Raw genomic sequence first — 24211 nt, 5'->3', positions numbered from 1 at the left:
AACCACTCCTTTGCACACTATCAAGAGTTTGGTGCAACACATCACACCTAGAGAAAGGCACAATGTATCTCCCCCTTTTGGGGTCTAAAGACTGGAGCTTAATTTTTAATGTGAAGTTTGAGTTTGGGGGTTAGTTGGGCAAGAATATTCCTCAGTTGTCATCAATCCTGGCTGAAGTTAATCTCTTCCATCACTGACCCAAGGAAAAAAACCACCAAATTCACACACTGTCTGTTAAAAACAAAAAACAAAAAACCCAGGTTAAAAAAAGGAAGCAGACAATCAAGTCATTGACTAGAAAGCTACCCAGATTAGACAAGAATCTAGGACGATGAGGGAGAAGACATCTCATGGCTGGCTTCTCTTTAAGGGTATTGGGAATCTCAACTTAGTAGAAAAGGCTGATTTTCCTCAGAGAAAGAAACTGTAAACTAAACCTCTATTCAGCAGGTGTGTGTGTGTGTGTGTGTGTGTGTGTGTGTGTACAGAGACAGGAACAAGAAGGGGCGATTGGAGCAGGAATCATGTCTTCCAGTCTTGAACTGCTTCCCACTGCAATCAATAAGGCCACACACCACGGACTCTGACGTTAATGGCAATGCTCTGTGATGTCTACTACCACTGCCTTCTTCCAACTGAAGAAAAAGTATCCTGTTCCAGCCCCTGCTGCTACTGCGATGCAGAGGTACCCGTTGTAGGTCATGAAGATAAGCATGAGGAAGTAGCTGATGACCACTTGGATGATATGCAGCACTGTCTGCAGAAGGTGAGGAAAACTCAGCATCTGCTGCCTGGGGAGTGAATAGGGACACAACAATCAGATTCACAGGAGCTCTGCAGATCAGAAAAAAGAGGTCAGCCTCCACAGGACTGCCTGACAGTCACTTGACAACTCATTGGTAATATGCATGTGTTTTACTGTCCCTGAAACAAAATACCATAGAGCTGTCAGGATACAAGCACTGGACAGACATGGTTATGTGCTGTTGGTAGGAGCTACATTTTTTGAGAAGAGGGTAAAAGGAGAAGTAATTTTGACTTATCTCCAATTTGGACCCTGAAAAGGAAACCCTAACCCTTCACACATGTATTTGCTTGAATATTTTTGAGACTTCCACCTTTGCAAAGTTTGCAGTCCACAAAATAATGGAATTAGAATTGAGAGTTGGGTGGTATAGTAGAAATTACTGAATTAGAGATCAGAAGATTTCACTACTCATTCTCTGTGTCATCTTAGGGAAGTTAACCTTTTGGGCCCTTAGGAAGCTCATCAGTGCAATGAAAATAAATAATATTGTTTGCTTGAAAGCAGGATGTTGGCCTAGAGGATTTTATAAAGTCCAATATAGTTTTAAGATTACATTTATATTAAATCAACCTCAAAAGCATTTTCCAATACATAGGAAAAACCAATAATCATTCAAATACTCTGTTAGAATACACAAATTAATAGAGCTAGGTATAACTTTGTATAGCAAAGAATCAATCATATTGATTCTTTTATATAATAACTTGAAATTCCTAACTTTCTTCCTTTTTTTTTTTTTTTTTCAGATTTTTAGTTTTTTTGAGATAGTTCAGCTATGTAGTTAAGGCTGGGCTTGAACTCACTTTGTAGCCTAGGCTGGCCTCAAACTTGCAGCAATCCTCCTGCCTCTGCCTCCTGGGACTACAGGTATGTAACACCACACCTGGCTTGAAATTCCTAATTTGTTCATTATTATTTTGGCAAATATTATAAAACATGGATCCCTTAGTTCCTTCTTCCATTATGAGAACTCAGAACAAACATTTGGGTTTAGAGAAGGGCTCCTAATACTATGCCTTTGGCTTATCATAACCCACAACTCCAAGCCTTTACAAAGACAGTTTCTTTTTTTGGCGGGGGAGGGGTACTGGGGATCAAACTCAAGTCCTTGTGCTTGAGAGGCAGGTGCCAGAACCACTGAGCTAAATCCTGAGCCCTACAGAGACAGTTTTGATGGAGGTCATGCAGAATCACTAACTCAGGGAGAAGGGTACTACTAATAGCTGCTTTGCTAAGCCAGTTCTGTAGAATTTCCATATAGATCTGTTGAATATTCTTACCCAACAGTTTTGTGTGTCTCCATGAGGATGGTTCCATTTGGTCCTGGGACAGGCATGGAATTGTAGCGAATGCTGACTTGTGACTTACGCAGGAGACCCTCTCGGGCTATCTTGAGTCCTTCATAGAACATTGCTAGTAAAAACACTGCCACAAAAGCTCCAGCCATTTCTAGGTAGGAAAGGAAGAGATGGTGGTACTATTAAACATGTGTAAAAATCATTAGCCAGTTTTCAGCTAGAAAGACAACAGAAAAAAAGTGTTACTCTCAGTTTTTGAGAATAGTTGTATTGTTAGCTTTTCATCTGACCACACAGGAGAACAGCTAAGATTTTGTTAGTGAAAGCCATAGCCTCTGCTTTCGTGTTTACTTTTTTGTGGGGAGAGGGTTGTTGAAGATCTTACCCAGAACCTTCTGCATGCTAAGCACATGATCTACCACTGAGTTATACCCCCAGCCTCCAATTTACACTTTTTCCTTCCTTCTTTCCTCCCTGCTCCCCTCCCCTCTTTCTTTTCTTTCTCCCTCCAACCCCCAGGCTCTTGCTATCTTGCCCAGGCTCATCTCAAACTCCTGGGCTCAAGTGATCCTCTATCCTGCCTCAGCCTGCCAAGTAACTGGAATCACAAGAGTATGTCACTGGGCCTGGTTTTTATTATTACTGTTCTCATATTAATCAGTTAATTTTTTTTTTTTGAGATGGCGTCTCTTTATATTGCTGAGGCTGGCCTTGAACTCCAAGGCTCATGTATACTTTAGCCTCTTGAGTATCTGGGTATATAGGAATGTGCTACTGTTCCAGGCTTACTTTCTGATTAAGGTACAAAAAACCCCCCATTTGCCTGTAATCCCAGAACTCCATGAGGCTGAAGTAGGAGGATCACAAGTTGCGTCCAGCCTGGGCAATTTAATAACTCAGACGCTGTATCAAAATTAAAGAAAAAAAAGGGTGGGGGATTTAGCTCAGTGGTTCTGCCACCTGCTTTAAAAGTGCAAGTTTGTTCTCCAGTACCAAAAGAAAAAAAGAAAAAGAAAAAAGAAAAATAAAGGTGGGGGAGACCTGGCGATATATAGTGCACCCTTGACTTACGAACTCAACTGGTTCCCAAGGGCTGGTTGTAACTCAGTTTGGTTGTAAGTCAGTACAGCTGAGATCTGGATGTTTACCTGGGTACACACTTTAGATAACAAGAGGTAGATGAATCTTCCATTAACCTATTAACCCAAATTGTTTGTATTTCAGGCAAGTCATAATTTGAGGGTCCAATGTAGCTCAGTGCAAAGGCCCTGGGTTCAATCCCTAATATTAATCCCTATCCTCCAATCATTTGAACAATAACCTTTTGTTTTGGCTGCTTCATGTCATTAAATTAGCTGGTTTACATTAAAATATACAATGTAGAATACTGAAAAAGGGAATAAATCTGGGCATGGTGGTGCACACCTGTAATTCTAGAATTTAGGATGTTGAGGTAGGAGGATTATGAGTTCAAGGCCAGTCTGGGCTTCCTAGTGAGACTGTCTTAAAAAAAAAAAAAAAAAGAAAGAAAATAAAAGAAAAAGGAAAGAAGCTTCTTTTCTTTTTTTTAAAACTCAGATGGGGTAGGGTATCACTGTGCTTCCCAGGTTGGTCTCAAACTCCTGGGATCAAGCTGTCCACCCATCTCAGCATCCCTAAAACAATGCATTTTTAAGTACTTAGATATATATTTTTTTAATCTTTTGAGGTAGGGTCTTGCTATGCAGTTCCAGCTGGCCTTAAACTCACTGTGTAGCCTAGGCTGTCCTGCAATTTGAGATGCTCCTGCCTCAGCCTTCTGAGTGCTAGGATTACAGGCATGCATCACCACACCCAGCTTGACTACATTTCTTGAATAGACATTTCAATGCTAAACCCTTTACCTTGTGAACTGTTGATAATGAAATGAGGGTATCATACTGCTAATTTAACATATTACCTAAACTAAATGCTCCCATTTTTCCCCAAACAAATAAATGAATTCTGAAGATTCAAAGATAAGCCTGCAAAAAAATAAAAAATAAAAAAAAAATCCATGCAACAGGAACCCAAAAACAAGCAGGAGTACCTAATTTATTTCAGTCAAAGTGGACTTTAAGCCAAAGCTGATCAATTTTAGTATATGTGCTGCCAAAGTGAGCATGCCAAAGCTAACCAAAAGAGATAAAGAAGGACATTGCACAGTGGTTAACAGAACTATTCAACAGGAAGAGATAAAAATTATAAACATGTAATGCACTAAGCCACATTCACCCAACTTCATAAAACAAACACCATTAGTGTTTGTATCTGCTAAATATCAGATAAACATAAACACAATTATAGTGGGAGACCTCAGCACTCTACTATGAAAACAGATCAACTAAATTTAAAAAATCAACAAAGAAATATCAGATTTGAACCAAACTTTTGAACAAATGGACTTAAAGATATCTACAAGCATGTTCCACCTAACAGAAACAGGAATTCTTTTTGGCAGCACATGATACTTTCTCCAAAATAGATCATGCATTAGCTAATAAAACATACTTAAGTAAATGCAAAAGAATTGAAATTTTACCATAGAGTATCATGTCATCTGCAAAAATTGGGTTTCAACTTGCCAAAGATTAAAACTAGACCTATATCTCTCACCATGCATTAAACTAAAATTGAAAAGGATTAAAGATCTAAATATTAAAACATAAATACTAAACTGGCTGGAAGAAAGTTTAGGTAGAGCTCTTGAAGACATTGGTGTAGGAAAAGATTTCATGAACAAAACCTCAGTTGTATGTAAATTAGCACTAAGAATCAACAAGTGGGATCTCTTCTTATTAAAAATCTTCTGCACAGCAAGAGAAACCACTAACAGCATGAAGAGACAACCTATGATGGGGGAAAATTTTTTACCAGCTATTCCTTAACGAAGTCTACTATCTAGAATATATAAAGAACTTAAAAGAATCAGACCTCCCAAATTTAAAGATCCAATCCAAAAATGGGCATCTGAAATGAACAGACATTTCTCAGACAAAGCAGTAGAAATAGAAAATAAACACATGAAAAAAATGTTCAACATAACTGGTCATTCAAGAGATGCAAATGAAAACAATGCTGAGATTCCATCTCACCCCAGAAAGAAAGTCAACTATCATGAAATTAACCAATAACAAATGCTGGCAGCTGTGGGGAAAAAAGAACCCTTCTCCACTGTTGGTGGAAGTGTAGACTGGTGCAACCACTGTGGAAATCAAGATGGAGATACCTCAAAGAACTAGAACTAGAGGTACCATTTGACCCAGCTATTCCCTTTCTGGGTATCTTCCCAAAAGAAGTAAAAGAATCATGCCACAGTGATATATGTGCACCCATATTCATAGAGGCACAGTTTCTAATAGCTAAAACATGGAAACAGCCCAACTGTCCATCAGCTGAAGACTGGATAAAGAAAATGTGTGTGTGTGTTTTTTTTTTTTAATAAAATGGAGTAGTACTCAGCCTTAAAGGAGAAATTAGAAGCATTTATAGCTAAATGGATGCACAATGAGGCGATACTCTTAAGTAAAATAGACACCCGTGTAAATACCAAATAGTTTCTCTGGTGTGAGAGAAACTTAAAGTGTAAATAAGGATCAAAATGTATAATAGATAATGTGGAATACAAGAAAAGGTACAAAGGAGAAGGGCAAGGAGGAAAATTAGAGGAAAGGAAAGAGGGGAATAGAATTAATATGAGAAAATGAAAAAGTGGAAACAAAGTCTTTTTAAATAGGGAGGGGTGGAGGGGTTGAAGGTAGGACAGAGGAATGGGGAAAAAATAAGAATCAAGATATATTATGTAAAGGTACAAATCTCCAATGATTAATGTCATTATATTGTATACCTAAAATGCACCAATAAAATTAATTAAAAAAAAAGAAATTAAAGAAGTAATACAAAACCTACTGACATAGAAAAGCCCAAGACCAAATAGATTCACTGCTGAATTGTACAAGAACTTCAGAGATAATTTTACATCATTACTCCTCAAACTCTTTAATGAAGTTGAGAGACAAAGAATATTCCCCAAATCATTCTTAGGCGTTAACATTATCCTGATCCTAAAACCAGACAAGGATTCAACCAACAAAGAGAACTAACCACAAGCCAATCTTTCTAATAAATACAGATGCAAAAATCCTCAGCAAGATACTGACCAACGGAATGTAACAAACCATCAAATAGACCATACACCATAACTGAGTAGGCTATCACAGGGATGCAAGGATGGTTCAACAAATGGAAATTGATAAATGTATTCTACCACATAAACAGAAGCAAGGACAAAAACCACAGGATCATTTCAATAGACACAGAAAAAGCTTTTCTAAATCTAGAATGCATAAAGAATGCAAAAAATTAGATACCCCAAAAGACTCAATCAGAAAAGGGCAACTGAAATGAAAAGACACTTCTCAGAAGAAGTACAAATGGCCAATAAGTGAAAAAATGTTCAACACTGCTAGCTTTTTTTGGGGTGGGGGGAATTGAACTCAGGACCTTGTGCTTGCAAGGCAGGTGTGTTGCCACTGGGCCTAATTCTAATATCTACTTATATTAAAAATACAATTAAAATAGTAAAAAAAGAAAGGCAGTCCAACAAACTATTGGGCTCTTACAATCTGAATTTAAAGCATACCAAAGCAATATGCACACAAAGAGATGGGTGCTCAGCTACCCCAAAATTAGGAATGACTAAGAATCAGGAAAGATATGAACCATCATTTGGAACACTAGAAACAGCTCTGGTCTAGGCAGTTCTAGAAGGCCTTGGTCCTTGTTCTAGTTCTAACATATTTACTGTATAGTATTTAGGGCAAATCATGTCATAAATTTGAGGTTAATGTATCTGCAAAACAGGAGTGTTATGGCTTGTGTCTAGATGTGACCCCAAAGCCTCATGGGGCCATAGGTGGGGCTTTCCAGAGGTGGCTGGATGTAGAGTGTGTGGTGCTGGGATCAAGGGTGTGTGATTACTAAATGAGTCCACTGATTGGTTTGGCATAGTTCTGAGTGTGAGTAATGGAAAGGCCCACCCTGAGTATGAGTGCTACATGCAGGCATGTAGCCTGGATAGAATATAAGGGACAGAAAGAGGGATGCTGTTGTCACTTCCTACTTTGCTGTTTCTTCACAGCTTCACTGCCTTGCTGCTCTCTGCCTGCCATGAATTGTTTCTCCACTCTCCACTGCAGTACCTCTCTGCCATAGAACCCGCTGATTACAGAATGAAACCTGTATGAACTGTGAGCTACAATAAAACTTTCCTCCTTTAACTTTGGGTGTCAGGTATTTTGTCTTAGCAATGTGAAAAGTAACTAAGATGGGAGGATTACATTAGATCAACAGTTTTTAACATAGGGTTATTTTGTGGAATTTTAATATGTCTGTTGTAGTCAGTCTAGGACCAATAATTTATCAAATAAGGAAACTCTGGGAAAGAATGAAAGGATATGAATTGCAGAAGACCTCTATGTAGGATCTGCATTATTTTTAAGAATTTCAAAACATACACGTTAATTAAGGGAGATTTATTGGAGGACCAAAATACTGTATCTTCCACCTCCTAGTTAGGGAACAGGAAGCACCAGGGTTATATAACAGGATCAGACTGATTCAGATATTAGGTCAGAAAGAGATGCTGGGTATCCAAATTCTTTATCACTATCTGTCACGTCATTGTCACCTTCAAAAACCCACCACCTGATGGTTTACTCACCTCCAGCTGTATTAATCACCAAACCAGAAAACAAGAGCTCCACATTCTTAAAGCCAAAGTAGAAGGTCATAGGCTGCCAGAAAACCAAAATAAGTTAATTAGAGATGACTGAAGACAGTAAATGAGAATTTTAGTACATTTAAAGTAAAGATCTAGATAAGAAGAGACATTCAAGGAAGTGGGAGGTTTCCACTCTAAATTTAGTATTTGTACCAAAATACTAAGAGAACTAGCCTGTGCTTCAGCCAACTCTTGTCTTTTTCTTTTTACTACACAAAGCATAAATAAGGCCTGGCGTGGTGGCACACGCCTGTAATCCCAGCACTCGGGAGGTTGAGGCAGGAGGATCACTGTGAGTTCGAGACCAGTCTGGGCTACATAGTGAGTTTCAGGTCAGTCTCAACTACATAGTGAGACCCTGTCTCAAAAACAAACAAACAAACAAAAAACCACAAAGCACAAATACCAGAACTTAATTCAGAAAAGGGTGAATTTCAAAAGAAGCGACTAGAGAAGAACCCTAAAACTCTTGGTTCTGTGTGTCTCTAATTTGCCACATGAATTTAGGCAAATTGACTCATATTTCAGGATCTGCTTTAGCTTTTCCTCTTAGGTAAACTGACCTTTAAAGGTAATAACTTCCCAGTACAAAAATCCCATTATCTCCATAACCCGAGTGGGTGGGGAGGGGCTTGCGTCCCTCTCCTGTGGTACTCACCATCATCATCATGTTGCCATCTCCCCCACCGTGGGAGTGCGAGGCTGAAGTTGTTGGGTGATGGTGAGACGGTGGCATAGTGCTGCTGCTGTTGTCCATATAGTTTTTCCCCTTATGGTGGGAATGATTCATTTTTTCCAGGAAAGTTGAGAGCACTGAAGAACCTAGGACCACCAAAATTTAAAAATATATATGTATATGTATAGCTTAAGGATAGAAGAATATTGTTTTTTAATTTACATAGAATTTCAAATACTTGGTTACATAGAATTTTATCCAATGAATGAAAGCATTTCACTCAGAATTATTTTTCATAATTTATAGATCGAGAGATATACCTTGAGCTATTAGAAATCACCTTTGGAGACTGTAGCAAACAGGATTCGTACTTAGGTTTTCAAACACCTAATCCTTCCTTACTCTGTAATTCTTACAGAATTGTTCTTTTATGAGACATATTTAGCTGGGTGTGGTAGTACATGCAATCCCAGCCCTTGGGAGGCTGAGGCAGAAAAATCACCATGAGTTTGAGGCCAGCATGGGCTACATAGTGAATCCAAGCCCACTCTGAGCTACATAGTGAGACTGTCTCAAAAAACAAAAACAAAAAAAGACATTTAAAAATATGTTCAAATTTAAATGCAAGATAAGGAGAAGAAAAGCAGCTTTTGGGGGGTTGCAGGAAATAATTTGTAATAATATATAAATGGATGCCATTAAATTTAATTGTCCCAAGCCTTTCTAAGCTCAAATGTCAGCAGATAAAAAGCCAGTATTTCAGATAATTCACCTAATTGGGATGGTTGTCTGCATTTATTTATTTTTTTTTTTTTTTTCTCATTGAGTTTTTTTGGGATGGTCTACATTTAATCAGGATATTCTAATTACATTTCACTTCCAGGACAACCAACCTTCAGCTAATTTAAATTTGAAGAAAGGTCTACTGCTGCCCTAGGCAAGCAATGTGCTCAGACTTCAGATAACACTTTCAATCTTACCAGGGCATCAGAGTTAAGAAAACAAAATAAAAATTTAATAGTCTATGTTAAATTAAATCTATACACTGCATACTCAGCCTTGTATCTTTCCTACCACATCAATACTGCAGAAGTCAACTTGGGACATCAATCAATACCAAGAAATACCTAGAGCTGGAGTTGGGTAAGGCAGTGGGATGTCCAGGGTGGTGTGGAGAGGAAAGTGTTAGGGCCTCTCAACTTCCATTTGTGGAACAAAGAGTAGCTTCAGAAATTCCAAGTCAGTATTCATGTTCATAAGCCTGAGTAAGCATCTCATTATTCACTTAATCAATAAATGTTTATCAAGCTCCTATGATGGGCTAAATTCTGAGCAACGTGCTAGTAATTTAACAATGAATAAGACAAAGTTCTGATAAGGAGAGAAAAAAATAAATAAATACAACAATTTCATGACTAGTACTATGAGGGAAATAAACAGTAGTATGACAACATTACGAAGATATGCAGGAGAGATATACTTTACATAGGAAATTTATACATTCATGGAACCATGTATTCAGCTCAAACACAAATAGCCATTTATTTTTCTCTCATTAACTTCTACTTCATGATTTTATGATAGTAGGCTTAAAAAAAAGGCTTATTTCCAGTTAAGGATAAGGCAAGTTCTACCTTGAACTTAATTAACTTTCATGTCAGATGCTATGTTATTTCATAATTATAAAGCTTGATAATCTGGTATTGTTAATACTCTTGTCATAAAAGGACTAGATTGGAGGTACAAAGAGATACTTAACAGGGTCTTTTTCCACCAAGGTTTTATAGTAAACACTATATAATAAGATACACACAAAAAAATAGTATGCATAAAGTGTCAATGATGGTGACAATCAGCAAGTAGACAGCAGTTTTCAAAGGAAACCATGGTGGGATATATAAGATTATAGTTTTGAAACAAGCAAACAAAGTGAAATAAGAATGAAACGATTTTTGCCAGCCAGAACAACTGCTAAACCATCTCATAAAGAAACTGAAGTAAAATAACAAATTTTGTTCTTTTCCAATGAAAGTCTGGAAACTAATGATAATATTAGAGAAGGGTAATTTTATTCCACGTTATCAACATGAATTCTGGCCATGTGACGCAGAGAATATTTGCTGAATGTCTCTTATTGTAAGAGACTGAGAGAGATATACAAATGACCTATAGATAGTATTTCCACAAAGAGTTTCAAGGTTAAAAACTAGAAAGGGAAACTGAACAGTAACATTTTTTTATTTTGGGGTATATGACAAGGACAGTTTAAGAAAGCAAGAACACAGCACTACAAACTACTTAAGAGTTGTACCCTTGATTTCTTTGGTGAACACTTGCAATGTTCTTCCCATTAACGTTTTTTTTTTTAGAGAGGGTCTCACTATGTAGCCCAGGATGGCTTCTAACTCTCATTGATCCTCCTGTCTCAGCCTCCTGTGGGCTGGAATTATAGTGCTGGGCTTATAGGTAAGGACCACCATACCCACTCCCATTCATAATTTTTGAAGACACACAGAGCCTTCTTGTTCAGCCCCCTCAATACCAATTAGAAAAACCTATTCAATGACAATGTATTGTTAATTTTCTTCAGACATATCAGTGACTCAGGAATTCATATGGTCAAATTTCTAGAAAACCTTTTGAAGTATGCAACTGTTTTATTTTTTGGTAGTACTGGGGGTTGAATTCTGGGCCTCAACCATGCTAGGCAAGCACTCTACTAATGAACTACATCCCTAGTTCCTATGCACCTGCTCTGAAGTGTCATCTGTGTAGGATACATTTCACATTCAAATATATTAGGAAATAGAACAAGAATAGAATTTACTTGCTTTTGTTGTCAGTGGACAGAAGATTTTTGTAATAGAATCATATGAAAGACTTACCCCATGGTATCTGAGTATTAAGATATAAATCTGGTGGAAAGTAACATAAAAGCATACTCAAATCAATCCTGGTAAAACCAAATGCTCATGAAAATGCACATGTATTTTGGGCTGGGGTTGTAGCTCAGTGGTATAGCCTTTGCTTAGCATGTATAAGTCCATGAGTTCAATCCCTATTACCAAAGGAGAAGGAAATCCTTATTCTAGGAAAATTTTCATGGTAATATGTCATGATTCCAAAAAATCGAAACTTAGAAATTAATTATTAAAGCATAATAAACAAAAGTGATTATATTTCTCTACCTATATGATATTTCATTAATATGTTATGTGTATTTTTATATAACCCACTTTTTTTTTTCCTTTGGTACCAGGGATCAAACTCAGGACCTTGCACTTGCAAGGCAGGTGGCGGAACCACTGAGCTAAATCCCCAGACCTATAACCCACCTTCTAAAATAATCAAACACACCTAACCCAGTGTCTCTAGGGTAAAAATTCTATTTACAGGAGGTAAATTTACATTTTTGGCTTTCATCTGTTTACTTTTATAGCTTTAATTTAATATGATCCAAGCTCAGCTTCTTCCAGAATGAAAATGGATACTGAAGTAAGAAAAAATCAAAGTCCATGACAAAGCAATATGATCTGCTCTCTCAATTTGTAATCTGAAAAGAATGGTTTAATTTCATTGTATTCATGAGTTGTATTGTTCCACCTTTGGTTCATTCAAATTTCTTTAAATTTCACAGCCAATATTTACTGTCTAAGAACCATTTTCTCTAATTTAGCTCCACCATCTCCATCTCATTCTAAGAATTACATTCAAGGTCCACAAAGCAGATGGACTGTATTTTATGGAATTGAGGTTCTTGACTGCAAAGCAATTATAATTAATGGAATTTGTGGAAGAGAAAGTAATGCATCAGGTATGGTGATGTCTGTCCATAATCCCAGCACACAGGGAGGCTGAGGTAGGAAGATCACAAATTCAAGCCCAGCCTGGGCAAGTCTTAGAGACCCTGTCTCAAAAAAAAAAAAGGGCTGGCACTATAGCTTAGTGAGAACACCCTACATTCAATCCCCAATACCCACCAAAAGTAATGATATGAGTAATGGGTGAAACTTTAGCAAAATATTTGTAAAATATTTATTGATTCACTGGATTTCTGATTTTTGTTTTTACCACTCATTTTTTTGAGACAGTGTCTCACTGTGCAATTCAGGCTGGCCTTGAACTCACTATGTAGCCTAGGCTGGTCTCAAACTTGTAGCAATCCTCCCACCTCAGCCTCCTAAGTGCTGAGATTTCTGAATTTTTAAGACAATTCACACAAGCTAATTCTAGGTTAAATATACAACATTCACGTTTCTTCTTATCCTCAGTCTATTATTACATCAAATTCTAATAAAATGTATAACTCAGGGATAGAACTGAAAAAATCTCTCAGGTTCCTAACTTTCAAACTATGATAAAATCCACCCATAGTATTATACTTACCAAGTTGAACTTATAACTAAGTAGAACGATTAGAAATACTGTACTTAGGGGCTGGGGATTTAGCTCAATGATGTCAACCCCTGCCTTGAAAGTGCAAGGTCCTGAGTTCAATCCCTGGTACTGCAAAAAAAGCAAAAACAAAAACTGTACTTTATTTACATTTTTGCCTAATCAAGTAAACTAGTTTTCTTTAACAGATGGACTCACACCAGGCAATCACCTTTGCATTAGATAATGGAAATTAATTATACAACAGGAAAATATCTGTCAGAATTTGGAAGTGTTTAGACCAGAGAAAGTTACTTAGCCTTTCTGGAGCGAGTTTCCAGGCTGCTGAACTTGGAGAAGGGGAGTATTAAATGAGATAATCCATATAAAACATCTAGTAAAGTTTCTGAAAACTGGTTGCTATTATCATTATGTGGAATAATAGGGCATAAAAGATCTCAAGCAGGAGAAATCTAGTAATCAAACTTTGTGGGAGAAGACATAAATTAAAATATTAGCTTTGTTAGCTTCTCTTCTACACTGGATTTTAGCAAAGAGCACTTTCAAGTTCCTTTTTTACCTAGCCTAACTCCCAAAGTCATGAAATGATGTACCAACAGGTAAATGGATAGTTCCTAAGAGCTCCTTCTTGCAACACAACATTTTTGGGATCTTTAAGGAAATGGAAAATGGTTTAGGGAGTATTTAAAAATTTCAAGCACAAATATATATGGATCTTAGTACATATAAAATAAGAGGAGACTTTCTCAGGCAGACTTTTACTACTCTGTTTCTTGGGAATGTTTATCTTGTCTTCCATTAGGTACCTGAAGTTGGCTATATGCTAACTTGTTTCTGCTCCCCTGAGTCCTGTTAGATATGAGAAATGGCACATGCTACACTGCCCCTGGGATAGCTTTATATTTTGTTCTGCTTCCTCCTTTTCCTTATTTAATAAGCGTAGTGCAGTATTTATACAAACAGCTTTTAAAACATCCTTGTACTCAATGGTATACTTCTTTCACAGTTCTCTGAGGAATCAAAACAGGGGTTTCCCCTTTTTCTGCCCCACCTTCCCTATGAAGGACTTGTCCATTGTAAAGTCTGAGGGCTAGAATCTACAATCTCTAGCAAAATGAACTTAAAAGTATGGACAGAAGTTAGGAAATTAGCAGGAAGGCTAAATTCTGATGGCCATTCTGAGTCTTAGCACTGATATTATTTCTAATAGGTTTAGCCTAAATTTCAAAGTCTCTGTTTTCCTGGTTGCACAATGATGGATAAAAAACAGTAATTCACAGGGACTATAAAGATTAGATTTCACAAAAAGTTTATACAGAAGTGATCATACATTTGTCACATGGTCCCCTTTCCTAGGTCAGACAGATGTAATCTGGAGTTGTAGACAATTCTTTTGGAGACTGCCTATAGTCTTTCCTGACTTTCATGATAAGGGAGATAAGGAAGAAGGTTTTTATTCTTAAAATGATTAGGTTCATGTTCCTTTTTAGATTTATAAAAACAGAAAACAAAGATAAATCTAGTTGTTTTTCTGCTTTCTGTAGCCATTACTTAGGAATAGTGGTTTAAAAGCTTTCGATAAAAACAGATATGGAAAACTCAAGGTCAAAGACAGTATTCCACCATAAATAGGGATTCATGCTTATGGACTACGTCCAGCAATCAAGCAATCAGTCTTCCCTTTTGATGACCTGTACACAATCAGTAGCTGTTCTGAAAGATTTGCATTTTCTAAGTCTTTCACAGTTTACTGCCGTGGGAAGACAACAGGTAAACCTTCCTATGGGTGAACTTTAAAATTCTCTTTATGTGGGGCCAGGGATTTAGCTCAGTGGTGCCACTGTCTGCCACACAAGCACAAGGACCCGAGTTCAATCCCTGGTACCAAAGGAAAAAAAAAAAATTCTCTTTATGGATTTATGAATTCACATTTAAATTGCCCTTTTGGGGAAGAGAGGAGTGAAGAAGATGTAGGAACAAGGGGGAAACTTTGATATAATGCAGTAATAAATAGGGTATTCCAGGCCAATATGCTGGAGTTACTTGGAAAAAATGAAATAGTTTCTAGCAAGTGGGAGGGAAGAATACAATTTGATGAATATATAGGGAAAAGACCCTTCCCCTTGAAGACTACTGTTGTTCCATCCATTCCCTGGGCTCTGGACCCACAACTCCTATTCTAAACTGACTGGCAGAAGTGTGGTCATAGCTGGGTATGGTGGCACATGCCTATAATCTCAGCACTAAGGAGGCTGAGCAAGAAGATCGATGCAAGCCTGGGGTACATGGTGAGTTCAAGGCCAGCGTGAACTACATAGTGAGACCCTGTCTCCAACAAACAAAAAATGCAACAACCAACCAACCAACCACCAAACAAATGAAGGAAAGAAAAGAAATGTGGTCACAGAGTTTGAATGTCCCTTCGGCAACTTTAGCTTTTATGTTCTTTCTTGAGGTACAGTGGTCATAAATATACTTAACCCAAGCCAGGCGTGGTGGCTCACGCCTTTAATCCCAGCACTGGGGAAACTGAGGCAAGAGGATAGCTGTGAGTTCAAGACCAGCCTGGGCTACATAGTGAGTTCAAGATCAGTCTCAACTACATAGTGAGACCCTGTCTCAAAAAACAAAACAAAACATAAATATACTTATCTTTTTTTTATTATTAATTTCTCCTGCAAGGAGTAATAAGCTTAAGTAAATCATAGGTCTCAGCTAGAAATGGCAGAAATACGGCTCTTGAAGTTTTGCTGCATCACTGTATTAAAATTAGCAAGTAAAATGATCAATAGAGGAGGTGAGAAAATAGTTCAGGTCAACAAGAAATTAAAAAAAAAAAAAAAAAGGAAATGTAAAAGACCTTAACATTGTATACATTCAAAAAGTGAGAACTACTACTTCAGGTAGTATTCACAGGAGTCCCTGAAAATACTTTTCATGGAAATAAATCAAACTATTTGCAGTAGAAATGCTCAAATAACAGCAGAATTTACATGGCTAAATTACTCATTAAGTCTGGCAAGTGATAGGAATTGATACAGCACTCGTTACAACTGTACACTTCCAAGCGCAGTCACAATACAAGGGAATAACTGCCCAAAACTCACACCATCATTATCTCCATTTGTCCCATGACTCTTGGATTTTTATCTTTAAAAAAAAATTCTCCAACAAAACAATGGCCACCATTTTACCCTCTGTTGAAAATAAAAATTCGAGGGAATCAACTATAGATTCTCTTTTGCTCTTCTTCATAGCCCTGGCTGGGCTGAAGAATATGTATCTGGCCATTTAACTTAGTGATTATTTGCACATTTCAATTATCATTATTACCATCTTATTTTCTCTTTTTTCACCGTACACCAGAGCAAGTACTACTACTTTAGATAATCTTCAAAGGAGTCCTTAAGAACACTTTTCAAGGAAAGAAAGAAAACTGTACAATTTAAGTGATCAAGTAACAGCAGGATTTATATGGCTAAATTACTCATACATTAGACTCCTGAGCTGCATCAGAAGTAAATAACTGCCAGATACTTAAAGGCAACAACTACTTCAAACAGTTATGCTGAAAATTTAGAGTCATCATTTATGAGTGGCCAATGATCTAGGCAAACAAGAAATGCTGCATGGATTGACAAAATTTAAAAACAAGAACAGCAGCTATGAATTAGCAGGAGTCACTCTTTCTCTTGGCGGCTCATGACTCTTACTATATATAAGAATATATCCCCAGTACCACATACACAAAAAAACAATAGCTGTTTTAGTAAAAAGAATGGTAACTCAGGAGCTGCCCTGATACAGCACTTCTGATACATCTATGGATGTATGGATGAAAACAGAGAAAGGAAACCTATGGTGTGGTTCTGATCAGGAAAAGACAAAAACTACTTTATTTCCAGAAATTGGCTCAAGGTGATGCTTTTCTCTCATGAATTTCATCTGTCCACATCTTATTAAGCTGAGCTGCTCGACCTGCGTAAAGGAGATGGGAAACCTGCTGGGGCAAGACAGATCCCAGATGAACCAATTACATGATGAATTATTGGCTACTGAGGGCTGTTATTTTCAAGAGGAATCACGCTAACATCAAACTTAATTTTTTAAATGCTCACTGTCCAATCTCAAGATCACTAATGTCTGCCTGACAAACATGAATAGACCATACAATTACCACAAAAGCAACAGAAAATAAAGAAAAAAGAAAACGAGTTTAAACATGAGAGAGACGCAGCTAATAAATACTATAATGTACAAGTTATATTCTATTTTAGAGTTTCACTTTCCTTTACTATAGAAACAGTAAATTATATGATTAACATAGTTCTACTCTGTGCCAAATTGTATTCTACATTTTTTTTTCAGTACAGTTTCTAAGACAGCAGAATGCCCCTCTCTCCCTATTCTTATTATTTGATTGTACGCCCTGTCTTATTTATTTAACTTTGGATCTAATTGCCTAATATCCTACATACAGTAGTAGATTACAATAAATGCCTGTAGAAATAAGTTGCTCTTTTTTTTCTGAATTTCTCTCCTGGCAACTTAGACATAAGGAAGACAAATTAATTCCTTAATGTTTTAATGACACACTGTGGCCAAACCTTAATTTCCTCTGCACCACCTTAGTGAATCTGCATGCTGTATAATAGTACATCTGATGGATGTGCTTAGAAATTACTCAGCAGCTCTAAGTAACAAAATGTAGTTAATGGAGAAGTAACTTAGGAAGGTTGAACTTTTGAAGAGTTGGACATTCCAGGCATGGTGGCATATGCCTGTAATCCCAACACACTGAAGGTTGAGGCAGGAGGATCACTATGAGTTCAAGGCCAGACTGAGCTACATATCAAGTTCAAGGTCAAGAGAGATACAGAGAGAGACCTTGTCTCACCCCCAACCCTGCTACCAAAAGAAAAGTTGGACAAATTGGCTGCCTGTAGTAGCACTTGCTGCCCAGAAACTCAGAAGGCTGAAGCAGGAGGATTGCAAGTTTGAGGCCAACCTTGGGCAATTTAATGAGACTTTGTCTCCAAATAAAAATAAAAAAGAGGTGCAGATGTAGATCAGCACTCCCTTGGTTCAATCCCCAGTAACTCCCCAACCTCTAAAAAAGAATTGGACAAATCCATCTAGTTGTAACCATTCATTTTTAAATTCTAGAGCCTGAAACCACAATGCTCCTTGAAGAATCTGAATATTTATATTTTTGGACAATTTGCCTTAACAGCAGTTTTGTAAAAAAACAAGCAAGCAAGAAAGAATACTTGTTTGGAGACAAATGTGAGGAGGAAAGTATAAGCATGTTTCTACCTGTTTCTTAAAATGGAAGAAGGGAAGAAAGTATACTTACTGCTACTGACCTTTAAGTGGGCTAAAATGTCAAGCCCAGACCCTTTAAATGAATTAATTTCCTAGGCTCATAAACCTTGACAAAGGACATGTGAAAGGATAGTAAAACAGAGCAAATTCTAAGATAAAATCAACTTTAAAATATTTTTCTCTGTACATTTACCAAATCTAATTGTATAGAACCTGAACAAATGACATGGTAAGAATCAATGGCAGTTCCATCCTATAAATCTAACACCAATATTTTATCCTCACATTATCTCTTCTTTCTAAGACTGAAGACCCAAGACACAGGGAGCTTAAGTAAGCAGTCCAATGCTAAACTAGAAAGCTGCAGAGGTACCTTTCTAGAAGATAAGTATCCTCACTCCTAGTGCAAGGTTTATTCTCCATTGAGCCTGCCTTACTCTATACCCAGTATCAAATTCTAATCTATGAATGTAAGTTTTGGTCATTTTTCCTAATTCCCAAGATTTATTTAGCCTTTCTCTGCCTTCTCAGCAGCCCTATTACAAATATGTGTTTTCCTAACATTACCTCGTCCTCTGTCCATTCTATGAGATACATCACTAGCAAGTTAGTCTACATTATTCTATGTACCTGTTCAAAAAATTTCACTGCCTATTAACTACTCCATTTGCCTATTAACTTTCTGGGTATGAAATCCTCTCACTGTCCCCCCCCCTTCCTTTTTCTTTCTTTCTTTCTTTCTTATTTTGTTTTGAGACAGGGTCTCATATGTAGTTCAAGCTGGTCATGAACTCACTATGTAGCACAGGCTAGCCTTGAACTTGCAGTGATCCTCCTGCTTCAGCTACCCAAGTGCTGGGATTACAGGTGTGTGCCACCACACCTAGCCTGACATCACAAATTTCTAAAACAAACATCCCTACACACCTTTCTGCCTACAAGTAACTTGTGTTCCAGGCAAACCTCTCTGTCTGATAGCCCAAGATTCTAGTGCTCCCTATGACATATCCCATAAATTTTTTTTGTTTTGCTTATATTTTAGTTCACAAGGTTTCTTCAGCCTAGAATATCCTACAATCTCCACTACAATAAATCCTTCTCATTTTCCAAGGCCTAATTCCAAGAGTCTAAGACATTGTGCCTAAAAAAACAAACAAACAAACAAAAAACAGAGCCTTTGCCTTAAAGTACATCCCACATCCCTTTTAATTATTTTTGTTTTGAGACAGGGTCTCACTAAGTCACTAAGTTGCCCAGGCTGGGCTCAAACTTGTGACCTTCCTGCCTTAGCCTCCTAGAGTCTGGTATTACACCACTGCCCAGCTCACATTGTATCTTTCCTAATACAGAGGACCCTCAAGTTATGACCAGCCTGACATATAAACAACTTGGGTTAATTAGGTTAATGGAAGATTCAATTGCCTCTTGTTATCTACAGTGTGTGCCCAGGTAAACATCCAGACTTACCACCAACTTGAGTTACACCAGTCTTCAGTAACCGATCGAGTTCGTAAGTCAAGGGTCCACTTTAATTCTAACCAGGAGTAGGTCTCACCAAATACCTTAAAAAATTTAATTTTTTTCAATGTGTGCCTTTTTTTGTCATGCTAAAAGAATAGTATTGAGGAAAGGAAAGACAATTGAATGTAGCTATATCTCCAAAATCCCTTTTCATTAACTGCAGTTATTTAACAAGCACCTCATAGCTGCTATTACTTCTTCACCCAGCTAAGGAGAGATGTCTAGTTCTAAAGAATTAGGGCCTGGAAGAAGATGGATGAGCCATTTCTTCATCTATATGGAGAACCCCTGAAACTGAATCCTGAGTGTCCTGTCTCTTAACCTGTGGATCTCAGAATCTAACTAAAGACCTTAAGAAGTCACTGCATGGAGCTCTTGGGTAATATACAAATTTTATAATAAACATTCAAACTCCTCTTAGATAAAGAATAAACAAAAACCACACACACACAAAAAAAACTCCTCTTAGAGACTTGTCAAGTAAGTATGATTCTCCCTTCCAGAAACATAAGCAAATACTGTCTTGCAAGCCTTGCCAAATTCAGAAATTTCCATACGAGTTTGAATCCTGCTATTTGATAGTGATGAGGTTGGTCAAAGAACTAGTACTCCAAGGTAAACTAGTATTTGTACTCCAGATGCTTATTATTTGCATGTATTTCTCAATCTGTGAGTTGCTTTTTAGGCTGTTACTACCAGGAAGTAATTTCTGCCTGCAAAGATAAATCTAAGCATCTTTACCCTTCCTCTGACATTGACATACTAATTTTTATGCTTTACTATCTAGCATTTAATTCTCTATGCCAGACTTATTTTTTCAGTCTCATCTAAACTAATTCTCTTCACATTCATGTGCTCCTCTAAATCTGAGCTTCTTACTTTTCTTGAATAAATTTAGCACTCTGACATTTGTATACCTTTGTTGGCTGTGTCATTCCCTAGGATTCCTTTCCCAACCATTTTCTGTATGTGTTCTAATCCTGCCACTACTTATTCAATATTTATCATGCATTACAAATATGCCAAAATTAAGAAGAAAGCTAAAAATGTCTTTTGCCCTTGTGAATTCACAATCTCTTTCTTTAAAGGTTAAAATGCCACTTCTTCCATATGAGATTTTCTTGAATTCCTAAGAGAAGGAATCTTTTCTTAAACTTCCCTAGCAATTTTCTCTAACGGAAATTCAAACTTAAGAGTTCTTGAGATACAAAATTTACAAGATACCACATATACATAGCAAGTTCCTAGAGGGCAAGAAACTCATTTCCACCATTTTACAACCTCTAGAAGAACACTCAACAAATATTTACTCATTCAAAAGGCATTCATTAGCTGGTATTGTGCACCCCTGTAATCCCAGCATTTGCGAGGCCCAAGAAGGAAGATCATGCGTTTAAGGCCAATTTCAACTACATGAGACCTGGTATTAAAAAACAAAGAAAAAATTATTACAAATTCCATGTAGGTTTCTATATCTATCCACAGGAAAGCAGACACAAAAGACAATGCATTTGCCTTTGTGGAGCTACTGTAGAGGAGGAAACCTTTATTAACTATGTAAGCAAATACATGTGTGTAAGTATATTTAATTACAATTTGTGATAATTGGTATAATGAAAGTAAAACATGACAGGAGAGAAAGAACAAATTTAGATGGAGAAAGGCAGGTAGGAAAGAAAAGGAAGTCCTCTTTAAGAAGGGGATATTCAAATAGACAGATAAATTATTAGAACTTAGTAAAAGGGCAAAGAAATATCCTATTAAAGCAAAAAAAAGAATCAAGGGCATTCAAGGACAATATGAAAACAACACAATGAGGGACAGCCGGAGAGGTCAAGAGGATGAAGAGAAGTTTGTTCTTGTTTTTGATGCTGGGGACTGAGTTCATGAAGACATCTGATGAGAAGCAAAAGGGGTACCAGCTAACCAGACCCTTAGGGATTACATTTATGTTTTGATAGGATATAAAATTTTGACTTCTGTATAGAATCAATTGGCTTTTATTTGCTCTTACCTAATAGTATTTCCTGTGCAAGCTCTTCTGTGAGGGAGATTTACACAAGGAAAGAAAAAATTCTTACAGAGCCATGGGCTATAAGCATTTCATCTACCAGAATCCAGAAGGACATCTGTTAACATTTTAGAAGGACTAGAAACACCTAATTTCTGGGTTATAATATGGTTTGAGGAGTAAAACCTAGGAATATTTTATAGGCACTAGAGTAAGAAAAATTTACTCCTGGACTTAAGAGCTTCTAAAGTCATCTGCCACTCTTCAAATGAGAGTTACGCTTAAAGGATACTGTTAAGAATTTGGAATGAGACAGTATTCAAATCCTGGCTTTACTAATTGTTATCTAAGTTTCCTAGTGACATTTCCTATAAAAGTCTTTTGGGTCTTTAGGGTGGCAATAGGTACTACCTATAGGGTTACTAAAGGGACTATGTCAATTTTAACTGCACTTGGATAGATGACTCAAATTGGTACTCACTAGCTAAATAAATAAATAAAAGGAAGTTAGACAAAGCTCTGGGAGGAACATGGGTGGTAGAATGTCAGAAAACATTCTGTGCTTAATAAGTTTTCATTGGACTATTTTACCTGGACAATGATTTAAGACAAAGCCTGCTTTGCACTTGTACCTCCAACAAGACATTATTGACTAGTTTAAATTCCAGGTTTTAACGCCCTGCATTAAGAACAATGGGGAACATACTAAACTGAGTCCAAATGTGGATTCTGTTTCCAATTCCATTTTGGTGAGTTCTTTTGAATAAAACAATTTTTCAACATCAGTGTTATAGTCATTTTGGACTAGATAATTCTTTTTTGTATGAGCTGTCCTGGGTCTTATAGGATTTTAAATAATATTCCTAGCCTCTGCTCACTACAGTCATAACTAAAAATGTTTCCAGACATTTACAAAAGTCCTCTGGGGATAAAATTACCCTGCCCCTTGAAAACTACTTTCAGTCTCTGAGTTTCACTGTATCATCTGAAACTCACTTAAACATGGAGGTAACATCATTTCATCTGCCTGCAGGGTAGTTATATGATTCAAACAAGATAATGGGGAAAAATGGTCGGGGCGGGGAGATCTTTATGTTCTGAGTACTAAACAAAGAAATCAAAGGAAATCATTTACAGTTTGCTTACAGAATGCACACTAAGGCACACTTAAGGCTATGTGCAGTAAACATACCTTTTAGGTGGGTACTCAATAAATATTTACTGATTATTTTTAAGTTAGGATCCAACAGCAACTTCATTTACTGTTGTGGCATGTTCCCAGGCACACTGTTTCTAAAAACTGTTTAACCACAGCAGTATAGTATGTTTCCAAACCTAAATTCATCTAGAGGATGGATCTGCATTAAACAAGAATGGCCACCCATTTTATAGAAGAAAAACAACATACAAAAGGTTAACTCATCAGCCTAGGTGATGAGTAGTCTGTAATGATTTATACCTAAATGACCCCACCACCACCAAAGACTCATATGCTTAAAGGTGGACTTCGAGGAGGTGACTGGATCACGGATATGTGATACTCATTAGTGGATTAGTCCACTGATGAATTTAAACCTAAATATGATTTGGGAGATGAGGCCCAGTTGGAGGAGGTGGGTCACTGGGGGCATGGCTTAGAAAGGTCTAACAGACCATAGCTTTAGATAGATTCCATCTCCTTCCCTCTTCCGTTGATCCCTCTCTGCTTCTCACTGCCATGTCACGAACTGTTTCTTCTCTGCCATTGGCGCCCTGCTTTGGAACCAGGGGTCTATGGACTAAAACCTCTACAAACTATGAGCCAAAATAAACGTTTCCCCCTTTAAGTTTTGAGTGTCGAGAATTTTGTCTCAGTGTGCAGAAAGTAACTAAGACACAGTCATGAGGACCCCGACTCTTACCGCAAGCCATCTTTTTTTTTATTATTTGTAGCACAGTGCTTCTATCCAATTAACATAGTTTTTTTTTTCTTTTTCTTTTTCTTTCTGGAGGCAACTCAGAAAAAGTAAGATAGAAAAACAGCAACACTTTTTAGAGACACTTAAAAAGGAATGCAGATCTGATCCTATTACAAGGCACATTTGGATATTCTCTACAATCACAGTAAACCAATTTCAAATTATTCAAGCATTCTATCAAGTACATGACATTCTTGCCCAGTAAGTTGTCCAAGAAGAACTAAATCTAATTATTATCTACCTCAGAGTAGTAGTGTCTTACAGTGTTTTATATTAGGCTTATGGCACAGAATATTTGCTAACACTGTTAACTACATTTTTGGCTTCCTTACTTCTATGTAGCTCTAAGAGAGATGGAAATGGGCTTCCAAGGACTTGAGCCCCAGCCTTCAGCATTCTTTTTTTTTTTTTTTTTTTTT

The 24211-nt window shown here is 37.2% G+C and overlaps 1 protein-coding gene across 3 annotated transcripts in view; it reads right to left on the bottom strand.

Annotated features, from left to right (window-relative positions):
- Nucleotides 1-219: 219 nt before the first annotated feature.
- The window catches only part of Slc31a1 (solute carrier family 31 member 1), a 41523-nt gene continuing 17531 nt past the window's right edge, over nt 220-24211 (bottom strand). For 2 of the 3 annotated variants that reach the window (XM_010639373.3, XM_010639374.2), the window contains exons 2-5: nt 8565-8728; nt 7847-7919; nt 2089-2257; nt 220-791 (exon numbers count right to left, since the gene is read on the bottom strand). In XM_010639373.3, coding sequence (XP_010637675.1) covers nt 590-791; nt 2089-2257; nt 7847-7919; nt 8565-8696 — 576 coding nt within the window. In that variant the 5' untranslated portion in view covers nt 8697-8728 and the 3' untranslated portion in view covers nt 220-589. Of the gene's footprint in view, nt 792-2088; nt 2258-7846; nt 7920-8564; nt 8729-12968; nt 13072-24211 lie in introns of those variants that run through there. The other variant, XM_010639375.1, reaches the window with a different exon arrangement.

This window comes from Fukomys damarensis, unplaced genomic scaffold (assembly GCF_012274545.1).
Source record: "Fukomys damarensis isolate Sample0158 unplaced genomic scaffold, DMR_v1.0_HiC HiC_scaffold_36, whole genome shotgun sequence".
NCBI classification, from domain to species: Eukaryota; Metazoa; Chordata; class Mammalia; order Rodentia; family Bathyergidae; genus Fukomys; species Fukomys damarensis.
This window is presented reverse-complemented; position numbering and strand designations above follow the sequence as displayed.